Here is a 26,679-nt window from a genome sequence, read left to right as displayed (position 1 = left end):
CAACAATAACACACAACTCTTATTTACACTCACACTCAATCATTAAAGACAGTCTTAAATAATTTTTAAAAGTTTTCCGGAGAGATCAATTCTTTCAATTTAAACTCTTTCTGGACTTCATTCCAAAACTGTGCTGCAGCAAATCTAAAAGCCTTTTTCCCCATATATATAGATACCTGGTATGTGTCCTCCATCATAAAAATGCTACAAAAACATGTTAAAAACACCAAAAGCACAATTTTCAATGGAGTATGACTTAAATGGTCTGTTTTAGTAGAGTTTCTATTAGAATTAGTTTAGCGTGAGTGTTTCTGTGAGGAAGTGACATGTTATGTTCAGATAAAAGCAAGAGATTAGAAAATAGAAATGCTGATAGAGACAGAAAAACCACAATGTGTGTTAACAAAATGCAGTGGGTTATTAATATACAGAGGTTTGACACACAACATGACACACATGACACATAGTGGTGAGTTGTCACCCCCTGATGTTGTCGAAGCACAAAAGTCATCAAAGAAACAACCAGGAAACATCTTAAACCATTCCATAGCTGTTTTATTTCAAATGTTTGATATATTTTCAGTCTAAAAGAAACATTTCTTTCTCATTTGGGTCTTAACCCTTGTGCTATCCTAGGCACTTTAACATTGGGAGTTGGGTCATCTAGACCCACTAGACAGTGTGCTAAACCATTTTTCTTCAATGATTTGTGATCTTCACTGGTGTCCATGGATTACATGAAATCCTCTTCACCTTTATCCACCTTTGCCATGGTAGGGAGAACACATAAATGTAAGGGTGGGGTCATCTAAGATAGCACAAAGGTTAAAAGAGCAACTGTCCAGGGAGGTAAAGGTGTCATGTTGTGTTGGTGCCACTTGGGGGCAGACTTGGAAACTAAAACGTCAGCTTGTTGTTTTTCTGTTTATTTTGTTGAGGAACTGTAATTGTGATCTTGACCCAGAAAAAATGCACATAGTTACATAGTTTTACTAAAAATCCAAAAGGTTTGTTTTTTCTTGTGGTTCAGCTTGATCTGCATAAATATCAGTGTGGAAGACAGCTGATTCTTTGTCATCAATTTCCCATCATTTCCCACAGTTATGATCTTTCAGAAAACAATTAAATAAGTAACAAAACAATAAAAAAAAAGCTGCCTAAAGGAAAAGATTCAAGAACAATTCATGGCTCATGTAAAGCATTATGCTTTAGAGACAATGTTTAAGTAACAGTGACTTATGGTAATAGACAGGGAGCATGAAGAGGAGCCACCTTTGTGACCCTCTTCAGGGGGAATAATCAAATCGCTTAAGGAATGTGAGACATTAAGAGGTGTGGCTCTAGTTATTCCCCTCAGCAGCAAATAGCAGTTCAGTTTGGCATTGTCAGGATTTTGGCCCTCATAGCTTTCCATACTTATTCACTCTCCTGACTCCACTGATTGATCCTTCTACCCAGCTCTACCAGGTTGTTGTGTTCTTGGCCCTCATTCAAGCCTGTTGAAGATAATGGTTCTGCCTGCTGGTTTTTGATCCCTACTTCTATTGTTGGATGTTGTGTCAAGTCTGCACCCTGGAGTGTTGCCAAAGCCTGGATCTCTGGATTGGATTTCACGTGCACGAACCTGGTCTGGACTCTATACGGATTTCAAGGTGCCATCTATCTCTACTTTGGCGTCTCCGGAGGTGGAGAACTGCTTCCAGTGCAATTTTCCCAAAACCTGCTAAACATTGCCCCTCTTTGTGTTTCTGTTACAGACTCCTCTGAGCATCTGGCAGTGTCCCTGTTTCATTTCCACCTGAGCTCCAATAAACTGCATTTATCTAGACCTCAGTGTGCACTTTCCTTTGATACACCCACGGCCTAGCAGGTGTTGACTTGAAAAGGGCTGCAGAACCTTATTCTGGTGTGGTGTGACGTGACATTGACTGCAGTGGTGAGAACTACCACTGCAGCAAAGTATCTCCTGCTGGGTCATCAAGTCAGTCTGTCTTTTCAGATTTTCTTCCTTGTTTCACAGTTAATTCTGTTCATGTTTAATTCCTTAAACCTTTGAGTTTCCCCCATTATCCTGGTCTCCTGCATGTTTGCTCTGTCCTTCCGTTCCAAACACATTAAAGTGTCCACTTTTCCATCAGGGGCTGGAAAACACAGAAAGCTGGAGGACGTGAAGATCTGATTCTATCATTTCACTCTAACAGCAGAATAAGTCACTTCAGCTTCTTCCTTGTTGACCTGTAAGACACAAACCAGATGTTTCTATGCTAAAAGACTTCTACTTACAATTTGGAAATACACTTTAAATAAAAATAATAACTTGTATGTGTAATGTGGCTATTAACAACCAAGACTGTCTCACAGAGATACACAAAAGCAAAAAAAAAAAAAAACTTACTATAACTGATGACAAAGGTCATTTATCATGACTAACTAGTTGATGTTTTCCTGAAAATATTGACTAGACCTGTGATTCAAAAATTATAACATTTATATTTTGAACATCTCCAAGTCATTTCATCTAAATAAAATAAAAATCAACTGCTGTTCTCTTTGAAGTCTGTTAGTTTATTTGAAAAAAATATTAATTTTATTGTTAAAATTTCACAGAATTTTCAATTAGTAATTTTTGTCAGTTTCAGGTTACTTTTATGACCATGGTGTTTTTTCTTTATATAAAACTAAGAGGTAGAAACATCATATTGATCCCATTTCTATATCTGCCTATAAAATGACTTGACAACAGTCCAATCTCTGACTCTTTTCCCTAAACCTTCTGTTCATAAATGATATCTTAGGTGACAAAATGACCTACCGTTGTTTTGGGAAAAGTCTTTGGACTCAAATGGATTACAGTGGCATACGTCAGGTCACTCTACAAAAGATAAATACATATTATTCTGTGTTGCTTGCAGATACTAAATGAATACATGTTCAAAGCATAATATTGTTTTTATTCTGTTTTGCTCTCAGATTATTTGAGAAAAAGGCCTTTTTGGACCAAATGTATTAAGTAGCAAATGTTTTAATAGTTACTCATGTATGTTTGGCTATTCGGAAATACACTATACATATATCTATGTATATACATACATATAGATTCTAGAATAGGTAATATTGCTGCACAATATTTGATACATGTAAAAATACTCACATTGCGATATGTCAATTTTTGAAGATCTGAAACAATTTATGAGCAAAGATTAATGAACGGTAATACATTAACTGTAAAGATGAGTAACATTTGTAACAACTTCTCCTTTTGCAGGCTGGTAGTGAATCTCTCCACAACAGGGGTGGGCAATTATTTTAACTCGGGGGCCACATTGGGTTCTAAAATTCAATAGGAGGGCCGGACCAGGAGCAGATGCGTGGAGTGAGTATGATATAACATGGAATTTAGATGAAAACATTTGGATTGTAAATTATATTCTAAAACAGAATATTCTACAGTTTTTAGTTTAAAACTTTTTTCCCCCATTTTAGATCATTGTTTTATTGCAAAGCAGTTTGGTACATTCAATGAGTTGTAAAGTGCTGTATGAATAAAGTTTCATTCATTCATGATCCTTTTAGTAAAATAAATAACATTATTTATGAAATAAAACAATGACCAAATAACACTATGATTTTCAAAGACAAAAAATAAGAAAAAACATACTGATACATTAAAAAATAATAATAAAGACTTTGAGGGCTGCAGCCCATCACTCGTCTAATAGTTTGCGCTAAAGCAGCTGTGTTCTGCCGGTCTGTTTGTTTCTCATCAAGTAATCAGTGGCGCCTCCAGAAATTTTTCATGGGGGTGGCCAGTGGGGGGCCACATTAAATCTTGGGGTGGCACACAAAAACCATGAGCTATATTTTTAAAATTCATTCTACCAAACGTAGTAAAACAACCATAGAAAACCAACAGAAAGATAAATGCCTACTGATATTTTGTAGAACATGAACTTATAGTAGATACTACTAGTATAATAACTAATAGATACTAGTAGATACCATTAGTAGATACTACTACTGATATATATATATTTTTTTTGTTTATATTTAATGCTTTGGTGTGTCTGCTTGGGGTGTTCGGCTCTTGACTGAGAGATATCTATAATAAACAAAAAATGAAATCTGTTGTTCTGAAATAATAATAAAAATATCCTTCTAATTATTAATTATATCTGTTGACATTTCTATTCAGACTAATAATCATGAAACATTTTTATTATTAGGGTAACCTAATTCTAACTTCACCAGTTGGTCCAGGAACAGGTGGAGCCCCTGCTTATGCTGAGTTCTGCCTTGCTTCTCTGAGCAATGATGCTGACTGTCCCTCCTCTGATGCCGTCTCATCTTTGTCTTCCTCATTCTCTTCTGTCATTCATGCTGCTCTGTCTCATCTTCCTCCTCCTCACTACTCCTCTGTTGCTCCCCTACCATCTCTTTCACTCCTTCTGCTGCACTTTTATTCTTAAAATAAGAATATATGTTGAATTTCTCTTCATTCTCTGAAAATGGACAGACACAAGCATCAACTAATGACTATAGGTGTCTCTGTTGAAACAAAAACACATCAAAATGTTGCGGTAACACAACAACCAGTGCTTAAATAGTGCCATGAAAATGAGTGGCTTGTGACAGGGACATCCTTTTTTTACTTATTAATAAAAAGTAATGACACATCCACCGCCGCTGATGATGTGGCGTATTTGCACCAAGTATTTGCACACCGGGTTTACATGTTTTGCAGACCGCATGTTTTTACACCTTTGCAGCTGTATTTATTTAATATTTAATATTTATTTCTTTATTTAATAAGAATCTAATTTTTGATAATAATTTTTCATAATAATTTTAGTGATATTTTTAATTATTTGATATAAATGTCATTTGTGATGTCCTTTATTGATGTTATATTAATAGATTATTTCTGAATGTCGTGTTGCTGCCACAGATAAATGAAATTTCCCCATTGTGGGATTAATAAAGTCATCTATCTATCTATCTATCTATCTATCTATCTATCTATCTATCTATCTATCTATCTATCTATCTATCTATCTATCTATCTATCTATCTATCTATCTATCTATCTATCTATCTATCTATCTATCTATCTATCTATCTATCTATCTATCTATCTATCTATCTATCTATCTATCTATCTATCTATCTATCTATCTATCTATCTATCTATCTATCTATCTATCTATACAGATCTAAAGTACAGTAAACAGATTGTTAAAGACCCACGGAAAATATTTAACAGGAAAAGAAACGTAACATTTTGGGATGTGTGATTGTGTGTGCGTGCGTGCGTTCTGGCGCGCACACACACGCGTGCGTGCTGAAACCGGTGCTCGCGCGATGCAGGAAGAGAGGGGGGAGAGCGCGTGTGAGGGTGTGGAGCGCATACACGTGCGGTCAGTCGCCGTTTTGGACTTAAGGAAAAAGTAATAAAGAAAGTTCATCTTTTGGAACTGCGACTGGTTCTTTTGTCTAACCGGCCCGGAGGCTCTGAGGGTTGAAACGCGGAAGTGAACCAAGCGTCTTATTCATTCTGCGTCCAGCGGCTCCTCTGTAGATGTCTGCGCACTCAAAGGCAGCAGGGAGGGGAGGGGGTGAGGGCCGGTTTATATGGAGTTAATTCAGTCTCAATAATCAGAAATGCACACAACCGGTTTTACAAATGCACACGCTCCGATTCACAAATGTCATTTTATGCAAACGTGAAAAATAAATTCGGAAATACACACCCTGTGTTTCACAAACACACAGATTGTGTTTCACAAATGCACACTAAATGTTTTACAAATGCACAATAAGTGTTTCTCACAAATGTGCACACTGTGTTTCACAAAAAACATTTTAGAAATTCACAATAAATGTATCAGAAATACACAGTAGGTGCTTCACAAACATGATTTTTAGGTACACATGTGATGTGAACTCACAGATCATTCGAATTGCAGACTGTGCATTCAAAATCCCGTTCTCGTTTGTGAATCTCCCCGTGTGTGTGAGAGATTTTTCTACGGTGAATATTGAGACTCATCTGACGGAGCGGGTCGACTAATGTCACCATTGGCTAGTGAATCTGTCAATCAAACTCATCGGGAAAGCAGGCGGGTTCACTTTTAGCCAATCGAATGGCCCCTTACACTTTCTCTACGCTTTCTGCGGGTGGCAAAAGCCCCGCCCATATTTGATTCTGTACCAGTCGGTCGTTAGCGTGTTAGCCTTAGCATGGCTTGTCGGTTTATTGCCTTCGGTTGTCAAAAATTACTGGCTTGTGCAACTTTTCAGTGGACCTGGAAGCAAGGCAACAGTGGTTGAATGCAGTTGACATTGAATCCATCGAACTCTGTACTGGTCATGAGATTTAAAATGAATGTTTCACTCGGGATTGTTTGTACGTTATTCTCTTAGCTTTCATGCTAGCGTCATTTCAACACTCAGACACGGTTTTGATCATATGAAGGTGGAGGAGAAAAACCTGCAACTTCCACAGTAGGTTCTGTGGAGAAACTGGCATCACTTTGCTCCGTACCACGCAGTGGGACTACATTACCTCAAGTTCATCTCACTGTCAATCACAGATACCCAATACACATCCCCTGCTCAGCCCGAAGTCACTTTGCTTGACCTTAATTTTATTTTTTTTAATAACTCAAATGTCATTGATTTTATATTGTAACCATATACATATACACCTCTTGGCCAGGTCACCCTTGCAAAAAAGATCCTCATCTCTCTGGGTTTTATAGCTGGTTAAATACTACACAACAAAAGATGGTCATAGAACAACAAAGTGCAAACATTCACCCTTTATTGCAGAGTAAAATTCAGAGAAAACATGGACAGATTAAAACATCAAAATTTAAGCAAATGTGGAATCTCTACTGATTTGAATTTTATTTAAACTGGAACTAATTTTCATAACTTCCTTACATACAATGAAGTCCCTTGAACAATACAACAGTATTGATTTGAACTCTGTCTTGCTCCCCTCAGTCTCTCTTCTTCTGTATGTAATTATGTCGCCTAAATTAAGTTCGAAACACACTGGACAGTAAAGATGTAGGTCCACTCCCAAACGGTCTGAATTCCACAATGGATTGATGTCGTCTTGCAGTTCCAACATTTGTGGACCCAAAAGAGGACTGTCCCATACCGGGACATTGATCCCAGGATGAGGTTCAGTCATGGATCCACTCTCCTCCCATTCAATCTCTGGAACCAGCATACCCTGACAAAAAAAAAAAAAAAAAGATATTGTTTATGAACAGCACTGTTTTTTTTGTGTTTTAGATTATGTAAGAACAGTGACCGACTAATAATAACTTATATTGTTGCTGGCAGGCAGACCTCATATCTCCATAACTGTTTATAATTTGCAAATAAGTGAACCTTAACAAAGTAGTGACATTAGTACATCTGATGGCTCATAATGCCATGCATTGTGATGCATTTTGAACTTGCAGATGTGCTATTCTTCCTACAAACAAACAACTTAGGGAAATTGTTTGCACCACACAACAATAATCCTTTTCATTCATTTTCGATGAAAATTCACTGTAGTCATTATGATTTCATGATACTCTTCTTGATACTTTCCACTTTAGTCAAACTGCACACAAATCAGTTGTCCAGTACAGTGAGATTAAATAAAGCATTTACCCGGGGATCAGAAACAGGGTTCTGGGTCAAGCCCAACTGCCACAGCTGATTTGGTGTCATGCTTTGCTCCGTCCTGATTGGATGGCTGTCCCACGCGTCACTAAAGACATCCAAACTGGCCTGAATGCGTGGTAGAAAAATGTAATGGCAGCAGAATACGTGATGTGACTGATATTGAGAAAGTCTTGGTCCTCAGGAGAGTGCAGGATGTTGTAATATAAACCAGTAACACTCACGAAGACATCACACCAGAGGAGCTCAATCCTGTATTTGAAAAAAAGCAAAAAGAAATATTATATTGTCAGATTTATTTTTAATACATCATTCACTTTTATGTATCAGGGCTCCAGACTAACTTTTTTCACTAGGAGCATAGTGGCCCCTAACTGAAAATTTTAGGGGCACAACCAGAAAATTTAGGGGCGCATACCGTAAATCAACATTCTAACCAAATCTACTAATTTCCACTGTATTACAAATAAATACTTTAATAATAGATGCAGAAATTACAATGTGCTGTTTCTAATTCAGTGTCATATTTTATTCTGCACTTTTGAAGATGCAACATGAAGGTAAACTGACAGCACCATCGCTGTCACGACAGTACAACTAAGTAAAAATAGTAAAAAAAAAATACCATACTTTTAGAATAAAAAAAAGTTTTTAGTAACAAGTGATTACCGTAGTAACCTTTCGTAATTTCACAGTTTCAAACAATACTTAAATGTATGTAAATATTAGAGGATGGAAATTCATGTTGGTGACACCAAATAGGTTCAGCCAAGATGCACAATAAGCGTGTTTGAGATCACCCAGATGGACGCAACACTGCACAGATCACCTGGTGTGTGACGTATATTTTTGTTTTTGCTCCAACATCACCTGTCAATCAAAACAAAAATATCACGAGAAAGGGGTGAGAGCAAGACACCAATCAGAGCGAACGCAGCTGGAAATTTAGTACTGAACTGACTAAAAGCTGCCCTACAGACTACAAAACAATGCATTATGGGACATGCGTCCTGATGGGTTTTTTGTAGTTCACTGATCAATTAAAATAATTTAAAATACCAACTGATTAAAAAAAGGCTACATCCATTACAAAACATTAAAATAATTATAAAAGATGTAATATCACAGCTCATACTTAGGGGGAGAGGCATATTAAAACGAAATTGAATGTTAAGGACAACTCCTAATTCCTGGTCTCTTTCAGTCTCGCTGCAGCTTCGATTTCATGCGAGTTTGAGACCCCTGCTGTACACTCTGTCACTGGTACACTAGCTGCAGGTCGGAAGAACGAATCAATAGTTCGCTTGCTCATAGCTCAGACGCACATATCAGGTTGTGATGATATTTGTCTCCGTTTCCTTCCCACGGATGTTTACGCGCGCTCGATTATCTCTAGGCCCCGCCCCTCCACATATTTTAGCCACTTGCAGTGATTTTCCCTATTCTTCTCACACGCATTGGCCGCCTCAGGCATCACTCAATGAAACGCGAGTGTGTGCTCGCGTGTGCTCCAGTCTCATGAGTATTCGCGCGAGTGTGTGCGTCTGCCTGCGTGCGTGTGCGCTCGCGTCTCATTGATGATTTCATTGCTCATTTCATCGATCATTGACTTGCTCCTTTCATGTTTAATGTATAAAAAATACGGAGGGTGGAGGAGGCAAATTTACTGGTAGCACATGTGCGACTGGGTGTAAAATTCAGTCGCACACTCTCAAATTTTGGTCGCAAAATGCGACCAAATGGACGCAGTCTGGAGCCCTGTGTATATATTAAAGCTTCTAAAACTAGGTTCAACTCACCGTTGATTGTGTGTACACTTTTCCCACAATGAAGCCGTTTGTGTCAGTTGTACGTACTGTGAGCATTAACTCGGCTATGCCCACATTTTCTCCTCCGTGATCTCCTCTCACCCTTACAATAACATGAAAATCATGTCTCAAACACATAATTACAAATGCATCGCCAATACGGTACACATCAGTTTAAAATGTAATGTTCTTATGTATGATGCCAATAAGTAGAATTTCTAGGTTAAAAAAATTGCAGGAGTGGGTTACATGTATCACTGGGGAAAAAAATGAGGTGAGAGAGACTGTTAAGGGGGGGTAAAATGTTATTCATGAGGGGAAAGTTTTAGAGTTGCCTTTGTTTATGGAGAGGAGTCTAAAAAAAGTAATTTTATTTTTGTACAAATAACCAAGTACTTATACTGCCTGATATGTGAATAAAATATTTCTTTATGAATGACATGAATACCTCAGAGGAAAGCCTTACACGTTCACAGCGTCACTGAAGAAGGCCAAGTGGGTGTCTGCACAGTTGTTGTCTGCTATCTTCTCAGGTACAAGATCTATGGAATACAAGTACAAATACTTTCAACTGACAGATGTTTACAGCGGCAAAAATGCTAAATTCCCAATTGACAGGTAAAACAGTAATACAATAGGATGATAAAATATGAAATAGAATAGAATAGAAGGGTATTTAATAATCCCTGAGGAAATTTTTTTTTAAATGGCCATCTTAAAAAAACACAAACACACATGCATTACAAATAGAAATATCACAAAATAAAAAGATTGATAAAAAAAGGTAAATAATTGGAAAATCAGTGGGTAAAATTAAAAGAAATTACTTGTAAGATGCCCTGCCAGAGAGTTGTATTGCCTGATGGCACGAGGAACAAAAGATTGTCACGCTGTCACATTCAGTAATTCCTAGAGAATAAATAAAAACACAACAAACATGGATTAGATAATTTAGCTGTCTGATCTTAAATTACATAATTTTCAAATATATGAAAGGGGAATTTTTTAAAACACTCTTGCTATGATTACTTGAGCTTGTAGTAAAGAACACCTTTAAAAAAAAATCAGAGACAAGACACTGATCACAGGAAGCCTGTGTGTAATACTTACAGTAACTTCTACTCTAATCACTGTTGACAGCTGATTTCTCCCATCCACCCTTTCTGTGATTACTTATCGACTACAAAACAGCCTAAAAACATAATGTTTGGGATTCTTGTCATTACGTCATTGGAAGTAAAGATACGGGGAATTTAGTGGCTGTCACTCTGACACAATCTCACAGGGCTTTTCAGCACAATACGGGTTCTAACGTTAGAAACTTAATGAGGCTTCTTTCATTCAACAGTGGATTCATGTATGTTATATTTAAAAAATGCCGTTTTCATGAATGTCATATGAATTAACTTTGTTGCACAGTCCACCCCGTCTTAAAGTCTGGGTTGTGAAAATGCTGTGTCTAACTTTAACCCGGATCGAGTTTACATAAAGGCAGCACACGGAACAACTAGTTAGTTAGCATAGCATAGCATCAGTGTTTAAACAAATCGCCGTCTCCAAATCAATACTTTTTATTAAACTTTCTTTGCTGCTGTAAATCCGGGATGCTTTTCCCCTTAGTTCCTTATGAATCATGTTAAGAACCTACAGATCATTGGCTATAGACGCTAGCTTGAACCGACACCGGCTTGAACTTCACTCACAGGCAGCCACAACTTGCACAGGCTAAGCAAAACAAAGCTAAGCTAATTTGCGGTGGGGGTACTCTGCAAACGACTCGGCTGCAGTGTTCATAAAGCATTCACACATGTCACTTGGCAAAGGAGAACGCTTCAACTTAGTATTCAATAACATTACAGGACGTACAACGAGGGAATGATCAAATAAATGCATTACTTACGGGCTGAGACTGATCCAGTTCAGAAGACCTCTCCGCCATGTTTGCCGCCCGCGTCCTTTCAACTGCTGTGCTGAACAGCTCCCTCCCTCGTCACTTTGAAAGTGAGGAGTGTAAGGGGCCATTCGATTGGTTAAAAGCGAACCCGCCTGCTTTGCCAATGAGTTTGATTGACAGATTCACTAGCCAATGGTGAGATTAGTCGACCCGCTCCGTCAGATGAGTCTCAATATTCACCGTAGAAAAATCTCTCACACACACGGGGAGATTCACAAACGAGAACGGGATTTTGAATGCACATTCTGCAATTCGAATGATCTGTGAGTTCACATCACATGTGTACCTAAAAATCATGTTTGTGAAGCACTTACTGTGCATTTCTGATACATTTATTGTGAATTTCTAAAATGTTTTTGTGAAAAACAGTGTGCACATTTGTGAGAAACACTTATTGTGCATTTGTAAAACATTTAGTGTGCATGTGTGAAACACAATCTGTGTGTTTGTGAAACACAGGGTGTGTATTTCCGAATTTATTTTTCACGTTTGCATAAAATGACATTTGTGAATCGGAGCGTGTGCATTTGTAAAACCGGTTGTGTGCATTTCTGATTATTGAGACTGAATTAACTCCATAGGTTTAGGTGATAACAGCGACTTGCCGCTTGCTGGCTGTGCATTTGGGATGAAACGCACAACTGATGCTAGTGCTACCACAGCTTATAGTGGCTACTGGGGTGGCCACTGGGGTGGCCAGGTGTCGGAGAGGGGTGGCCGTGGCCACCCCTGGCCACCCCCTGGTGGCGCCACTGCAAGTAATAATGAAAAAAGTACATTTTTATGTCTTCTGCTGCAGCTATGCATATATACCTGCGTTAAATGGTCACCACAACAGAGTTCCCTCGTTTATTGCAGGAGTTTCATTCTAAAAATAACCGTGATCGGACGCCGGAGTCTGATTTTTTACAGACGCTTTTTTATGGGATCAAAACTCCTCACTGCCCACTTCTACGCTTTTCTCACACAAACATGAACATTTTCACCATTTCCTCTGGTTTAAATTCTCAAACCTTCATAGAAATTAGGTCCAGGATCTTAGAATGAAAACATGATCTGAAGAGCTCCGCGTAACGCGTTCCGCCGTACAGGAGACACGGCGCGGACTGAGGAGATTGATTGACAGGGTCTCCAGCCAATCAGGACACGGAACAGAGTGCGCTGTTTACAAAAGGACAGCATGATCGCTCAGAAAGAATGAGCTAAACCGGGAAAGATGAACTAGCCTCTGCAGAGTCAGAACCTTTTTCTGCCGTTTGAGTTCATTTCCAGAAGCTGGAGATGATGCAGGGCTTTTATTGGCTTTTATTAACTTTGTCAGAATGGTTACAGCTCGAACAAAAATAGCGCAGCCTGCTCACACACTCAAACGGAGGAGAACGTTCAGCCAACGCGCACCCAGGTAGGCCCCGCCCCCTCTAATCCACCAGTCACCACCCCACCGCTGATTGACATACGCTGTGGTCCAGCAACTGGCAGAAAGAGGGGGGCGCCGCCTGCCCGCAGCTCTGTCCAACTCGGGGTCGTTATACTTTACAGTAAATACAGAGTAAATCGATTTTCAAAATTCCCGGAATGAGCGCTGTTCTGCGTCTCACGCTTGTGACGTCACGTCATCTGCGGCCACCCGCGAATGGGCGGGGGATTACTGTATATATAAACATGGGTCTCTGATATTGATCAGTGGGCCGGACCAAACATGGAGGCGGGCCGGATCCAGCCCGGGGCCGTAGTTTGCCCACCCCTGCTCTATAATTAAAGTTTCATTGGATTTACTTTCTGAACACATTACAAAAAACTTAATTAAACTGTCTTTCATGCCTCTATTTCTTCACTTTTTAGCACAGGAGTTCCTCAGGGCTTTGTTCTTAGCACCCATCACTTCCACTATCACGAACTCCAACATGATTTATTAAAAAAAAAAAAAAAAAAAAAAAAAAAAAAACATTTCAGGGGCCACTTAATAACTGGCAGGTCTTGTAAACTAAGAGGGTCTGCTCTGGTTTTAAAGGAAATCTCTGTGCTGTTAGTGAAATTGCTGTGATTGGAGAATTCCAACTGTAACTCATGTGGGCACCCCTGAGGTTTCTTCGTTTTTTCCGGAATTGGGAGTTTTTCCTTACCGCGAAGGGGGGTCTAAGGGCAGGGATGCCAGTATAGCTTAGTCAGTTTGTTAGTTCATTTTAGTATTTTCCTATTGAACTCTTTGTATTTGTGATCCTTTTGAGTTCATGTTTTACTTCGAAGCCCATTGAGACGACTGTTGTTGTGATTTTGGGCTATACAAATAAAATTGAATTGAATTGAATTGACACATCTCCCCAAGTTCCTTTAAAGCAATGCTTTCTAAGTACTAAAAGAGTGTACAGTACATGTTATTCCTGAGCTGATTTTATTTGTGTGTGTGCATGTAACACACGAAGTAACACAAAGTAGCAAAAAAACACCTTTTCCGTCATAGATCCCAGCTGCAGCACTGATGACATGTTGGAGTTATGTCTGTTCAACTCCCCTGAAACAAATCCTGTACCTGCTTCACTTTTTTGATCACCGGTCACTTTGGCTTTCCTTCGTTTGAAGAGAACAGCAGTGATGACAGCCAGAAGCATCAACACCACACTGACCATAGCTCCAGTTATGATAGATGTGCTGCTATGGTTACGATCTGTGGTCAAAGAATTAAATATGGACTAAATAAATAACATTAATCAGTTTTAAAATATATGACAAACAGTTGGACCAACAGGAAGGTCAACATATTTCCCTGACTTCTACCCACCTGAACTGAAGTCAACATGTAAACAACAGAGAATTCTAAAACTTCACTGACAGAACGCCTCTGCGTTTTAAACTCTCACGTTCCTGCGTCGCCACGCAGGTTTTTAAGCCATTTTTTTTGCCATTAAATGCCTGTTAACAGTTAAAGGAGTGGAACTTTGACCAGTCAGAGACTTAAATTTGCTAATTATATATCGGTCACATCCTTCTCAAAACGCAGAAGTACCATACGTTTGAAAATCGATTATAATCATTGCAGTCTGTGTGAAGCATCAAAGATAAGCAGAGTAAAGATCTCAAAAACACTACCCAACAAACTCCCACACCTCTAAAGAGGGAAGAGACAAAGCAAGGCGCTTACAGAGCTGCAGGGACTATGATATCCCACCTATTACAATGTCTTGTACTTAGTGAGACCCAGACAGTCAGAATCTAGAAGGACTGAACACACATGTGATAATAGGAGACTAAGGAGATGGTAGCTCCTCCTTCACTGTGGAAGTGTCTCCATCTAAAGACCATATTAGTGAGAGTGAACAGTTGGGCTGTAATCCCAAACTAGAAAAAGTGTCTGGTAAAGTGTTTAAGGATGAATGAGTGCGTATAGAATGGAGGTGGGGATTGGTAGGGTTCAAGTTGTTCAGTAAAGCTTTAGCACACTCCTGGGCTGAGGCTGGGAGAAGACACTGTTGACCTTTGCCCTATTTAAATAAAACGGCATGAGCCATTAGCTGCTCAGGAAACGTACATTTTTGTATTCAGGATTAGAAATCTGATGCAGTTTATGAATGGGAAAAGGAACAGAACGGTGGGTTTTTGTAAAAGGTTACATCACCCTATTGCAACACAGATGCCATGGAAGAAACAAGATTTCCCTGAACTGTTGTGACATTATACATGTCTATTTTTGTATTGAATTGTGAAATATTCCTACTGAGCTTTTTCGGTAAACAGAGCAAACAAACTTTAATCGTATTATTACTTGTGTTTTACCTGTAAAGGCTGCAACATAGACAGCATCTATCTTCACTTCTTTGTTCTTTACAAACTTGCAGGTGAATCTTCTGTTGTTTTCAGTCGTATGTTTCACAGTCAGAACAGAATCACAGTTTCTCCGTCCTCCAACCTCCAACTCAGCTTTTTCACCAATCAGCTCATTTCCTGTTTCATTCTCCCACAAGATGCTGCTGCGCTGACAAGAAACTTGGTCATCAATGCTAATGAGAGAACAATGTAGTTTGACATTTCCATGAAGATCTGGTGGAGATGGAGAGACTGAAACAAAGACAAAAAATGTGAGATACTCAGAAAAAGGAAACAAAATACTAGCTGCAGTGTTTCTTGACAGTGTTGGCAAATAGATGAGGTCAAATACTCACTGCTCAAGATACTTAGGTAAATAAAAGCAGGACATTGAGGTTGAATACAGACATAAAGTCCAGCATCTTCAGCGCTGATGTTTCTCATCAGCAGAGAGTTTCTGCTCACACTCAGCCTGGAAGCTCCAGCAGAACTCTGAACAACGTCTCCTCTTATGACAACATTTCCTGATGTACTTTTATCTTTTTGGTACAAGCAGTTCACTTCAGAGAATGACTGAGAAGATGAATTAGCACAGTAAGGCAAAAGTACTTGATCTCCAGCTCTTGCAAACAAATGTAAAGTTTCTCCACTGATGCCTGCAAGAGAGAAATAACACACTAAGGAAAGTTGAACAAACACTTGAAGGTCTTCTAATTTCTATGTCCCTTTTCAGTGTAGTTACTATTAAAATACATTCTTGGACTTTTTATGCTTGCGGTGATTACAATTTTAACACAATCTTTATTTAGTTCTTGTGCTTTTCTTTTATTTAGAACATTAAAAGAATTAAAATTAAAGAAACTCTTTGGACTCCTGATAATCTGTGGATTTGATGGATCTATTTTCTTTGTGATTTTCTTACTTTGTTTAAATAAATAATCTATTTTTAAATCTGGCCCAAATCTTTGTTCTTGAAATTTAAACATTTAAGTATCAACACTTTTCTTTAAAATGAAACATTTAAAACAAAAACACGTTCATCACATCTTTTTTAAGACAAGTTAACAGTCTTTATATTATCTGGAGAATTCTGTAAGATAAAATCTTGAAAGAAAAAACATTTTTTATTTACCTTTAAACTGAAGCATAAAAATAATCATTAGTTCCAGAAAAGGCATTGTGAATTGAAGGTATTTGCTTTCCTGTAAATTTCTGCTTTTAAAGCTACATTTTCCTCTTTATTCCTGAAAGAACTGAGTTTGTCTTAGCTCCACCCACTTTTGGATTGCATCATATTGGTGACTCTTAGTCAGAAATGTGATGAAACTTGCTAAATATAAATATTATAGATCAACATGACAAATAGTATTGCCCCTAAGTTCTTTTACTTTGTTTATTTTACATTATATATGGACATTATGTTTGATTAACAGTTTGGTGTCAATACACATTTTTTTGTTTTGTTTTTGTTTAAGTTGTTCATTTTACACACTGAGCAAACAGGTAAGAGCTGAGGGCCTCTTGTGTTCCTGTTACAATAGGGGATTATGTAGTTTTGAACACAGGAGGTGTATGATTGTGTAAACCCCTTTGCTCCATGGGGCAAAACTTTATTTTTATAATATTTGTGTAAGATTCTTATCGGGAGGAAATGAGAGGGAGTGTGGGATTGTATAGATAAGGCATGTAGTTTTAAATGAGGAAAAGGAGGATTAAAAACACATATAATTGGCAATAAGAGGCAATGTGTCATGATATGACTATAATTCGGAGTGACCCAGATGCTGTAACCCAGAAGGAGACTCAGACATTAAGGTGAGTTTAGAAGTTTTTATATAGGAAGGTGAGTTTTAGCTTATTTCCAACAGAGGCACGGCGGCTGGCTGGAGGAGAGCAGTTGCAGGATTCCAGAGGTGAGACGGCGTGAAACCATAGGACTGCGACCAGGTGAGATCCAGAGTAGATTATTCCTGAGGCAAAGACGAGAGGAGCAATAAGTAACACAGAACTTGGTAAACAGAACAAGAACATGAGCGAGCCTGACTATGCACCGTGGGAGGTAAAACGAACTGGCACCGACTGAAGATCCAGGAGATCCTTAAGAAGGCAGCGGTGATGAGGTAAGTGGTGGCAGCTGGTCGCGTCCAGAACAGAGCAGACGGGGGAGGGGGAGAGTAGCTGGCAGAGGCACCATGTCAGTACCCCCCCCTCAACGACCGCCACCAGGCGGTCCAAGACGACGGTCAGGATGGGCGCGGTAAAAGTCGTTGATGAGGGTATGGTCCAGAATGAGGGAACGGGAGATCCATGAACGTTCCTCCGGACCATACCCTTCCCAGTCCACCAAGAACTGCACCCCCCGCCCACGGCGCCGGACATCCAAAATCCTACTGACCGTAAAGGCCGGGGCGCCGTCGATGGTACGGGCAGGCGGCGGGAAAGTGGACGGCGGGCAAAGCGGACTCTCAGTGACCGGCTTGACCTGTGAGATGTGGAACGTGGGATTCACCTTGAGGGCAGCAGGGAGACGCAGCTTGACACAAACAGGATTTATGACACGGTCAATGGTGTAGGGTCCAATGAACTTGGGAGCCAGTTTCCGGGACGAGGCCTGTAGAGGAATGTGACGAGACGATAACCAAACCTTCTGACCAGGTTGGTAGTTGGGACTCACCACCCTATGACGGTTGGCTATCTGGCAGTTGCTCTCCTTGGTGCGGAGGAGAGCCGCCCTGGTCTGCAGCCAGATGTCACGACATCGCTGAAGGTGGAGCTGGACCGAGGGCACTGCCAGATCCAATTCCTGGGAAGGAAACAAAGGGGGTGAGTAACCCAAGGAGGCCTCAAAAGGTGATATCCCGGTGGCAGTGGACGAATGGGAATTGTGGGCATACTCTACCCACACCAGGTATTTGGACCAGTCCTCCTGATTCTGAGCCGCCAGACACTTGAGAGCCGCCTCTAGCTCCTGGTTAGCCCGTTCAGCTTGTCCATTGGCCTGTGGGTGGTACCCGGAGGTAAGGCTGACTGTGGCTCCGAGGGCGGAGCAGAAAGCCTTCCACACTTGAGATGTAAATTGAGGTCCGCGGTCGGACACGATGTCACTGGGTATCCCATGGTGTCGGAAAACGTGATCGATGAGGGCATCGGCCGTTTCCATGGCAGAGGGCAACTGAGGCAGAGGAATGAATTGAGCGGCTTTTGAAAAACGATCAATGACTGTAAGGATTACCGTATGGCCTTGAGACGGAGGAAGCCCAGTAACAAAATCCACCGCAATATGAGACCAGGGACGGCTAGGTGTGGATAGAGGCAGGAGGTGACCTGAGGGGGGCCTGTTGGAAGCCTTGGAACGGGCGCAGATACTGCAGGCTGAGACATATTCCCTGACATCCCGTTCCAGGGATGGCCAGAAAAAACGCCGCTTTAGGAGGCGGATGGTCCTGTAAACTCGCCCGTGGCAGGCGATGCGGGACGTGTGTCCCCAGGCAATGACTTCTGACCTGAGGGATTCAGGGACATACAGTGTACCAGAAGGACAGGAGGTGCCGGCAGGAATCTCACCTTGAGCTTGCTGGACTTTGCTCTCGATCTCCCAGGTGAGACTTCCAACGAAACAGGACATGGGGAGAATGGATGAGTCAGAGGAGGAATCAGAGGAGGAGTATTTGCGGGACAAAGCGTCAGGCTTAACATTTCGGCTGCCAGGACGGTAGGAGATCGTAAAGTGAAAACGATCGAAAAACAAACACCACCTGGCCTGGCGGGAGTTTAAGCGTTTAGCGCTGCGGAGATAGGCGAGATTCTTATGATCTGTCCATACTATAAATGGTTTTTCTGCTCCCTCCAGCCAGTAGCGCCATTCTTCCAAGGCTAGTTTTATAGCCAATAACTCACGGTTGCCCACATCATAGTTTTGCTCCGCCGGGCCTAATTTGCGGGAAAAGAATTTACATGGTTTGAGCTTCCCAGAGCTGTCTTCCCGTTGTGACAGAACCGCCCCCACGTCAGAATCAGAGGCGTCCACCTCAACGATAAATTGCTTCGTGACATCAGGTTGAATGAGGATGGGAGCTGAAACAAAAAGGGACTTAAGTTTTTTAAAAGCGGAATCGGCAGCAGGGTTCCAGGAGTAAGTTTTATTGATGGAGGTGAGTTGAGTGAGAGGCGCTGCTATACTACTGTAGTTACGGATAAAGCGGCGGTCGAAATTTGCGAAACCCAAAAACTGTTTAAGCTTTTTCCTGGTCTGGGGTATTTCCCACTGGGCAACGGCCTCAATCTTAGCTGGATCCGGACGTATGTTGCCTGCTTCGATGATGTATCCCAAGAATGGGACGGTGGAAACATGGAATTCGCACTTTTCGGCTTTGACAAACAGCCGATTAGCCAATAATCTTTCTAGAACTAGGCGAACATGATGTTTATGCTGGGAGGAATCGGAAGAGTAGATGAGGATGTCATCCAAATATACAAGACAAATCTGTTAAGGAAATCCCGCAGAACGTCATTTACAAGGCGTTGAAATACTGCGGGGGCGTTAGTGAGGCCGAACGGCATAACAAGATATTCGTAATGACCTAATGGCGTGGTGAATGCGGTCTTCCATTCATCCCCCTCACGGATTCGCACGAGGTGGAAAGCATTACGAAGATCTAGTTTTGTAAAGATTTTGGCTTGCTGGACAAATTCAAACACGGAATCGATTAAAGGGAGAGAATATTTGTCCTTAACCGTGATCTGATTTAACTCACGGAAATCAATGCAGGGACGTAAAGTCTTGTCTTTCTTTTCCACAAAGAAGAAACCTGCACCGACAGGAGATGATGAGGGGCGAATGTGACCTTGAGACAGAGCTTCCTGAACATAATTCTCCATGGCAATCTTTTCTGGTCCCGAAAGTTTATATAGTTTCCCCTCGGGAAGGGGGGCGCCGTTTAATAGCTCGATGGAGCAATCATAAGGTCGGTGGGGCGGAAGTGAACTAGCTTTAACTTTACTGAAGACCGTACGAAGATCGTGATAACAGGCAGGAACGTTTGACAGGTCGATATCCTCTTGAGCTGAATCAGGTACGTTGGTAATGGGCAAGGCGGAATGAAGACAATTAGCCAAACAGTAGGTGCTCCAATTAGCAATACGGGGCGAGCTCCACTCAATGTGCGGATTATGAATCTGGAGCCAGGAGAACCCCAGGATTATCAGGGTCTGAGGACAGTGACTAATGAAAAACTGCAGGTATTCCCGGTGATTTCCCGAGGTAAGAAGGAGTACGGGACCAGTGCGCTTAGTGATGCGAGTGAGTTGTTTTCCTCCTAGGCCGGCAGCTTTAACAGGATTAGCGAGAGGTTCAACAGGAAGAGAGAGTTCTTGAACGAGACGTTGATCGATAAGGCTATGTTCAGCCCCAGAGTCTATGAGAGCCTTGAGTTCGAAAACCTGATTCTCGTGACTGAGCTTGACTGGAACACACAAAAACTTGGAACTGTGAATGAGTTCAACAACTTCTCCCCGTGGCCTGTTATCTAACGGGGGGCTCGGGAGTTTTAAACGTGCGCGGCAATCGGAGACCATATGACCGGCTTGGCCACAATAGAAACATAAGCCCTCGTCCCGTCGTTTAACACGTTCCTCGGGGGATAGTTTTGAATGACCGATCTGCATAGGTTCATGGGGGACATTGTCAAGAGTTTCATGGCTAGAAGGTTGAACCGCATGCAGAGGGGGAGATGGATTGACCGGAGGTGGCGGAGGCTTACGTTTTTGTTCTGCGAACTGTTCCCGTAACCTGACGTCGGACCTTAAGGCTGCGGTGACTAGGTCTTCAAAAGAGTCCGCCTCTGGCTGAGAACATAAATGATCCTTGATACGTTCCTTAAGTGACTGATAAAAAATCCCTTTTAGAGCAGAGTCAGGCCAACCAGCTTCGACCGCTAGAATGCGGAAGTCAATCTTTTTTTTTTTTTTTTTTTCAGTAACCGAAGATTGTGAATTTTTATTTGTTTTTCAAGACAACGAAGTTGTGGAAAATCTTGGTGGTACTTTCGTTGTAAGTACCATGACTATTCGTGGGGAAAATCCTGATCCACACTCCAGACTGGGTGGTGGCGGTAACGCACCAGAAGCTGTTTCCCAAACGCAAATGAACCACAGAAGAAGAAGAAGTGGAAGGAGGAAACTGTTTTGTCCCTCTTGGCTCTCCGTAGAGTAGAGACTTTTTTTTTTTAATTTTTTTTTTTATTTTCTTTTATTTATTTTTTTAAGTCTTCCATATTTTCCTTTATTTTATTTTATTATTATTTTTTTTTTTAATCATTACAAAACTCTCGCAGACACAACACACAAAGATGCAAGGCACATCTCTTTTCAAAAACAAAGATAAAAAAACGAAAAAACACAAAGTATCATGTATTAAAGATATTAAAAAAAAATCAACATAAATTAAAATACAAGGCAATCAACAATCTGGACCCTAGATTTGTAACCATTCTGTAGCAGAGTTACAAATGTCATCAATGGAAGGATTTGAGTTGTGAATACATTTCAATGAGGATAAATACAATTTGACTTCATTTTTAAAACACAGGAGGTTCGGCCGATCTTTTTTCCACTTTTTCTTATGGATATGATATTTTCCCAAAAGAAGGAGGATGTTCACTAAGTTTGTTGTCTCTTTTGGTAACTTACTGTTATACAACAAAAAATCTTTTTCTGTGAATTGTATGTTGTTAATTTTTTGACTAAGCCAGTTATGAAAATCTAGCCAGAATCTTTGGATCACTGAACATGAAAAAAACAGATGTCTGGTTGTTTCTGGGGCTACATGACAGAAATGACACTGATCAACCTCAAAGACAAATCTACTTCTCAATGTATCTGCCGAAGGGTAATAATTGTTTATAATTTTGATCTGCATTTCTTTAATTTTGGGGACCACTGGCCATTTTAGGAATGTCCATAGTTGAGCACCTGATGTGACAGGTGTCTCAGTTATTTTATATTTCACTTTTCTATTGAAGTCATGATATAATTTACCTTTAAAGGATTTGTTTATGTATTTATTATCACATTTTTTTCATTAAGTTTTATTTCTCCTATTACTAAATTTGGTAGTTTAATTTGAACATAGGAAGACAATATTGTATTTTTTATTAAATGTATTAAAGCAATTGGTATTGCTCTGCAGATTTTCTGGAATTCTTTGGTTGTGCATTCAATATCATATTTACTTTTAAAGTCTTTTAACTGAAGAATTTCTCCATTTGAATCAAGAATATCCCTTACAAAAAGAATCTTGTGGTCAAACCAATTCTGATGAAAAATGGTCTTCCTGTTTGTGGTAATTACTCTGTTGTTCCACAGGGTGGCGCAGTGAGGGGTGAAATTGTGGCTAAATATCATTTTCCAGTGGAAAAGTACTTTTTTGTGAAATTCTGAAATCTTTATAGGAAGTTTGGAAATTTCAAAGTCACATCTCAGCAAAAAATCTAAACCACCTAATTTATTGAAGATATTTTTGGTAATATGAAACCATATTGAGTCAGGGTTAGCCTTAAAGTCTTTTAACCATTTTATTCTAAAGGTTCCAATCATTGATTCAAAATCCGTTGTCCTTATACCTCCTAAATTATATTCCTTAATTAGTTGAGATTTTCTGATGTAATGGGTCTTATTTCTCCAAATAAATTTATTAATAACTGAGTTAATTTTTTTAACATTCTTTGGGTTAATGTAGAGAGATTGACACGGATATATTAATTTTGAAATTCCTTCAGATTTGGACAACAAATTTCTTCCAAAAATGGTTAGATCTCTGATTAACCAGTGATTGAATGATTTCTGCATTTGGTTAATTTTTTCCATTATGTTTATTTTTTCTCTTTCTTTTTCATCTCTAATTAATTTAATTCCTAAATATTTCACTTCGTGTTTTATTGGGATTGAAAACATTTCTTTTTCCAGACAAGAGTACAGGGGTAGTAATTCACATTTTTGTAAGTTTAACTGAAGACCAGAAGCTTTTGAGAAAATGTATATAATTTGCAGGGCTTTCTTTACCATGTTTTTGTCTTTTAGAAAAAAAACTGTGTCATATGCAAACTGGCTAAGGCGGAATTCAAAATCAAAAACCTTAATGCCTTGAAAATTAGGGTTGTTTAGAATTAAGTATGCTAAGAGTTGAGTACATAGAATGAAAATTTTTGGTGATATTGGACATCCTTGCCTTATTCCACATGTTACATTTATTCTGGGTGTTAGTTCTGAGTTAACAGTGATGTAACTGTAGATTTCAGTATAGGACATTCTTATAATTGAGCAAAGTTTTTTCCAAATCCAAAATGTTCCAGCGTTTGAAATAAAAAGTTGTGTTCTACAGAATCAAAGGCTTTGAAATAGTCAATAAATGAAATGAGACTTTCTGTTTCTATCGTAGATTGATAATCCAGCATATCCAGAATTAATCTAACATTATTATGTATGTTTCTTCCTTTTATAAAGGCATATTGAAAACTATCCACTACTTTGTCTAGAACCAGTTTAATCCTGTTTGCATAAACTAGTGCCAATAATTTGTAATCATTACACAGCAGGGTGATGGGCCTCCAATTATCTAACTTTGAAGAGTCCTTATTTGGTTTAGGGAGTAAGGTTATCAGTCCAGTTTTCATAGATGGAGTTAGACAACCTTCATGGATACAGTCTTTGAAAGCATTAATCATTAAATCTTTAATGTCCTGCCAGAAAAACTTTAAAAATTCTGCAGTCAGTCCATCTATTCCTGGTGATTTGCCATTACTCATATTTTTCAATGCAATTTCAATTTCTGATATAGTTACATCTTCTTCTAAACTAATTCTATCGACGTCTTCTATCTTTTGGATGTGTTCTTCAATTTGGGTAAAAAATATGTCACAATTTTCTTGGCAAAAATTTGAGCTATATAAAGTTGAGTAAAATGAAAATATTTCAGATTTAATTTGCTCTGGGTCTTCAATTAATCTTCCATTATTGTTTATTTTACCTAAATGTTTCTTTGTTTGTCTACATTTTTCTAATCCATAGAAGTATGTTGTGTTTTTTTCTCCCTCTTCAATCCACTTAGCTCTGGATCGTAGAAACGCACCGTTTGCTTTTTCTGAATAAATCTCATCAAGTTGTTTCTGGAGCATGTTTAACTCAGCCAGATCTTCTTCTGAAGGATCAGCCTTGTTGCATAAAATATTCATCTTTCTGACAATTTCTTTTTGCTTTATTTTCCTATTTTTTACAACATGTTTGCCAATTTCACCTGCTATACGTTTACTTTCAAATTTAAACCACTCCCACTTCCCTTTGTTTGTCATTTCCATTCCCTTGACTTTCAAACATAGAGATTTGATCTCCTTAATAAATATATCATTTAGTAAAAGTTTATTGTTAAATTTCCAAATTTTGTGAGATGGGTGTGTATTTTTGCACAGTTTTAGGGAAAGGCTGATTAAACAATGGTCAGTAAGTGGAGACGGTTCTATTTCACAGTTTCCTACATGAGCAGATAAAGGTTGAGAGATGAGCCAATAATCTATTCTTGATCGCTGGTTATTGTTTGAAGCACTAATCCATGTATAGTTTTTAGACGTGGGGTTTTTTAATCTCCAGTAATCAAATGTGTTTGTTGACAAACAGAAGTTTCTAATGATATCATTGTGTTCTGGTTGTTGTCCTTTAATGGGTAATCTATCAATGCAGGAGTTTGAAGCAATGTTAAAGTCTCCTCCAATAATTATTTTATCTGTTGCATGAGAAATTTTCCATTCCACCAAAACCTTAGCAAGTTTTTCCAACATATCTCCCCATTGTTGTTTCCAAAATACTTCATCTGCAGGACCTGAGTGGGTTTCTTGCAGTAAAATTAGATTTGCCTTAAGTTCTTTACAAAATAAAAAGAGTGCCTTGCGTTTTGTAATATTTTTCAAACCTCTGGTATTTAAAGAAACAAATAAAATAGACATGAACACTGAGCAGAAAACTTGGTGTCTAAATAAACGCTGAGATTTCCTTAAGATGCAGGAATGAGCAGAATGTCTGTCCAAAACCATAAAGCAACATATTTGGACCAACTTCCCCGATAATAGTAAAAGTTCTTTTTTTTTTTTTTTAATTATGAACCTTGTTGTTATCAACTTTGAAATTACAACATTCTAATGCTCAACAAAAACAGACCTTTGAACTCTGTCTCTGGTCGTTATGGCATCACTTTCCTCCCTTCAATCAGCGCATACCCCTCCTTCAGAAAGGCTCTCTTCCCGCTCCGTCTGGCTTGTTCCACCATCGGCCAGAGTTTGGCTCTTGCTTCCCGATCTTCTTTGGAAAAGTCCTCCCTGAAGTAGATCTTCATCTCTATGCAGACTCTGGCTTCCTTGGATTTTTCTCCAAACTTCGTCTCTCACCGTGCGCATTGCAAACTGGATTATTATGGCTCTTGGCATGTTGTTATTCACTGCGCCTCTTTTTCCCAGCCGATGAACGGTGTCAACGGTGTCCCGGAGCTTCTCCACAGACATCGGAACCACACGGGTGAGGATACCGAGGACGACCTCTCTGGTGTTTTCGTTGTCTTTCTCTGGCACCCCCCATCAGCCGCAGGTCCCATCTCCTCTTCTCATATCTCATATCTTTCGCTCTCCAGACATTTCTCTCTCAACTCTTTGTTTTCTAATGAGAGATGCTCCACACGTTCTTGCAGCTTCACAATGTTTTCTGTGTTCTCTTTTGTAGATTTTCCAATCCCATCCATCCGATTCTCTATGCCTTCCAATTTCTTTTCCAAGTCGTCAAATCTTTTCAGAGCTGTTTGGATTTCATCCATACGTGAATCAAGGCCGTCAAATCTGGTTAGAATAGCCTGCATGGCATGAGTGAGGCTAGCGTTACTAGCGCCATCTTGTTTTTTCGTGGCTCCTCGTTTCTTTATTCTTTTTGGGTTTGGGCTGTTTAAGCAGATCGGGTCATTCACATCCTCAGCAGCTGCTTGGTCCATTTGCACTGTTTCTTCTTCCTCACAACTGTTTTCAAGAGCCCGGAGGTCATAATCATGGTCGCTAACGTTAGCTTGCCTTGGATTAGCCATTCTTCATGTAGTAGAGAAAAAACGTGAAAAATATATCTAGATGTTATTCGTAGTTTTTTTTTTCTTCCTAATATTGATTTTCTGACACTTCTGGGGATGGTTGGTCTCACCACAATTCCTTATTGGACACAAAAATTAGTTTCTCTTTCAGACCCTGCCTCAAACACCGCCACTCACTCCGCCATCTCCCGGAAATCTCGGAAGTCAATCAGATGGTCGCTTACCGGGCGGTTACATTGTTTGAGACTAAATAACCGCCGGACTGCTTCTTCCTGCTTTCGGGGCTGATCGAAGACAAGCCGGAATTCTCCAATGAAACTGTC

General features: G+C 39.7%; 2 protein-coding genes across 4 annotated transcripts in view; both read right to left on the bottom strand.

The window, feature by feature from the left end:
* The window catches only part of LOC105357177, a 302,080-nt gene that overhangs the window by 231,000 nt on the left and 44,401 nt on the right, over positions 1-26,679 (bottom strand). The window lies entirely within an intron of this gene.
* LOC110015203 lies at positions 732-16,492 on the bottom strand. 2 transcript variants are annotated; one of them, XM_023952926.1, is made up of 7 exons: positions 16,379-16,492; positions 15,603-15,902; positions 15,217-15,498; positions 13,976-14,110; positions 3,152-3,177; positions 2,813-2,872; positions 732-2,235 (listed from the first exon to the last, which is right to left on the bottom strand). In XM_023952926.1, the coding sequence occupies exons 1-7, from the start codon at positions 16,422-16,424 to the stop codon at positions 2,185-2,187; spliced, it is 900 nt and encodes a 299-aa protein (XP_023808694.1). In that variant the 5' UTR covers positions 16,425-16,492; the 3' UTR covers positions 732-2,184. The 2 variants fall into 2 exon arrangements, with proteins under 2 accessions (XP_023808694.1, XP_023808695.1); XM_023952927.1 differs by lacking the exon at positions 13,976-14,110.

The sequence above is a fragment of the Oryzias latipes genome, chromosome 24 (genome assembly GCF_002234675.1).
Source record: "Oryzias latipes chromosome 24, ASM223467v1".
NCBI classification, from domain to species: Eukaryota; Metazoa; Chordata; class Actinopteri; order Beloniformes; family Adrianichthyidae; genus Oryzias; species Oryzias latipes.
Note: the sequence above shows the minus strand (reverse complement) of the source record. Positions and strands in the feature narration are given on the sequence as shown.

What these genes read in the sequence shown, in the direction of transcription:
- LOC110015203 (XM_023952926.1), bottom strand. Translation starts at nt 16,424, where the DNA reads ATGCCTTTTCTGGAACTAATGATTATTTTTATGCTTCAGTTTAAAG. An exon ending in TGATCAAAAAAGTGAAGCAG is followed by an intron (nt 3,178 to 13,975) that starts GTACAGGATTTG and finishes AAATTGTTTCAG; the next exon opens with ATCTTCAAAAATTGACATAT. An exon ending in AGACTTTTCCCAAAACAACG is followed by an intron (nt 2,236 to 2,812) that starts GTAGGTCATTTT and finishes TGTGTCTTACAG; the next exon opens with GTCAACAAGGAAGAAGCTGA.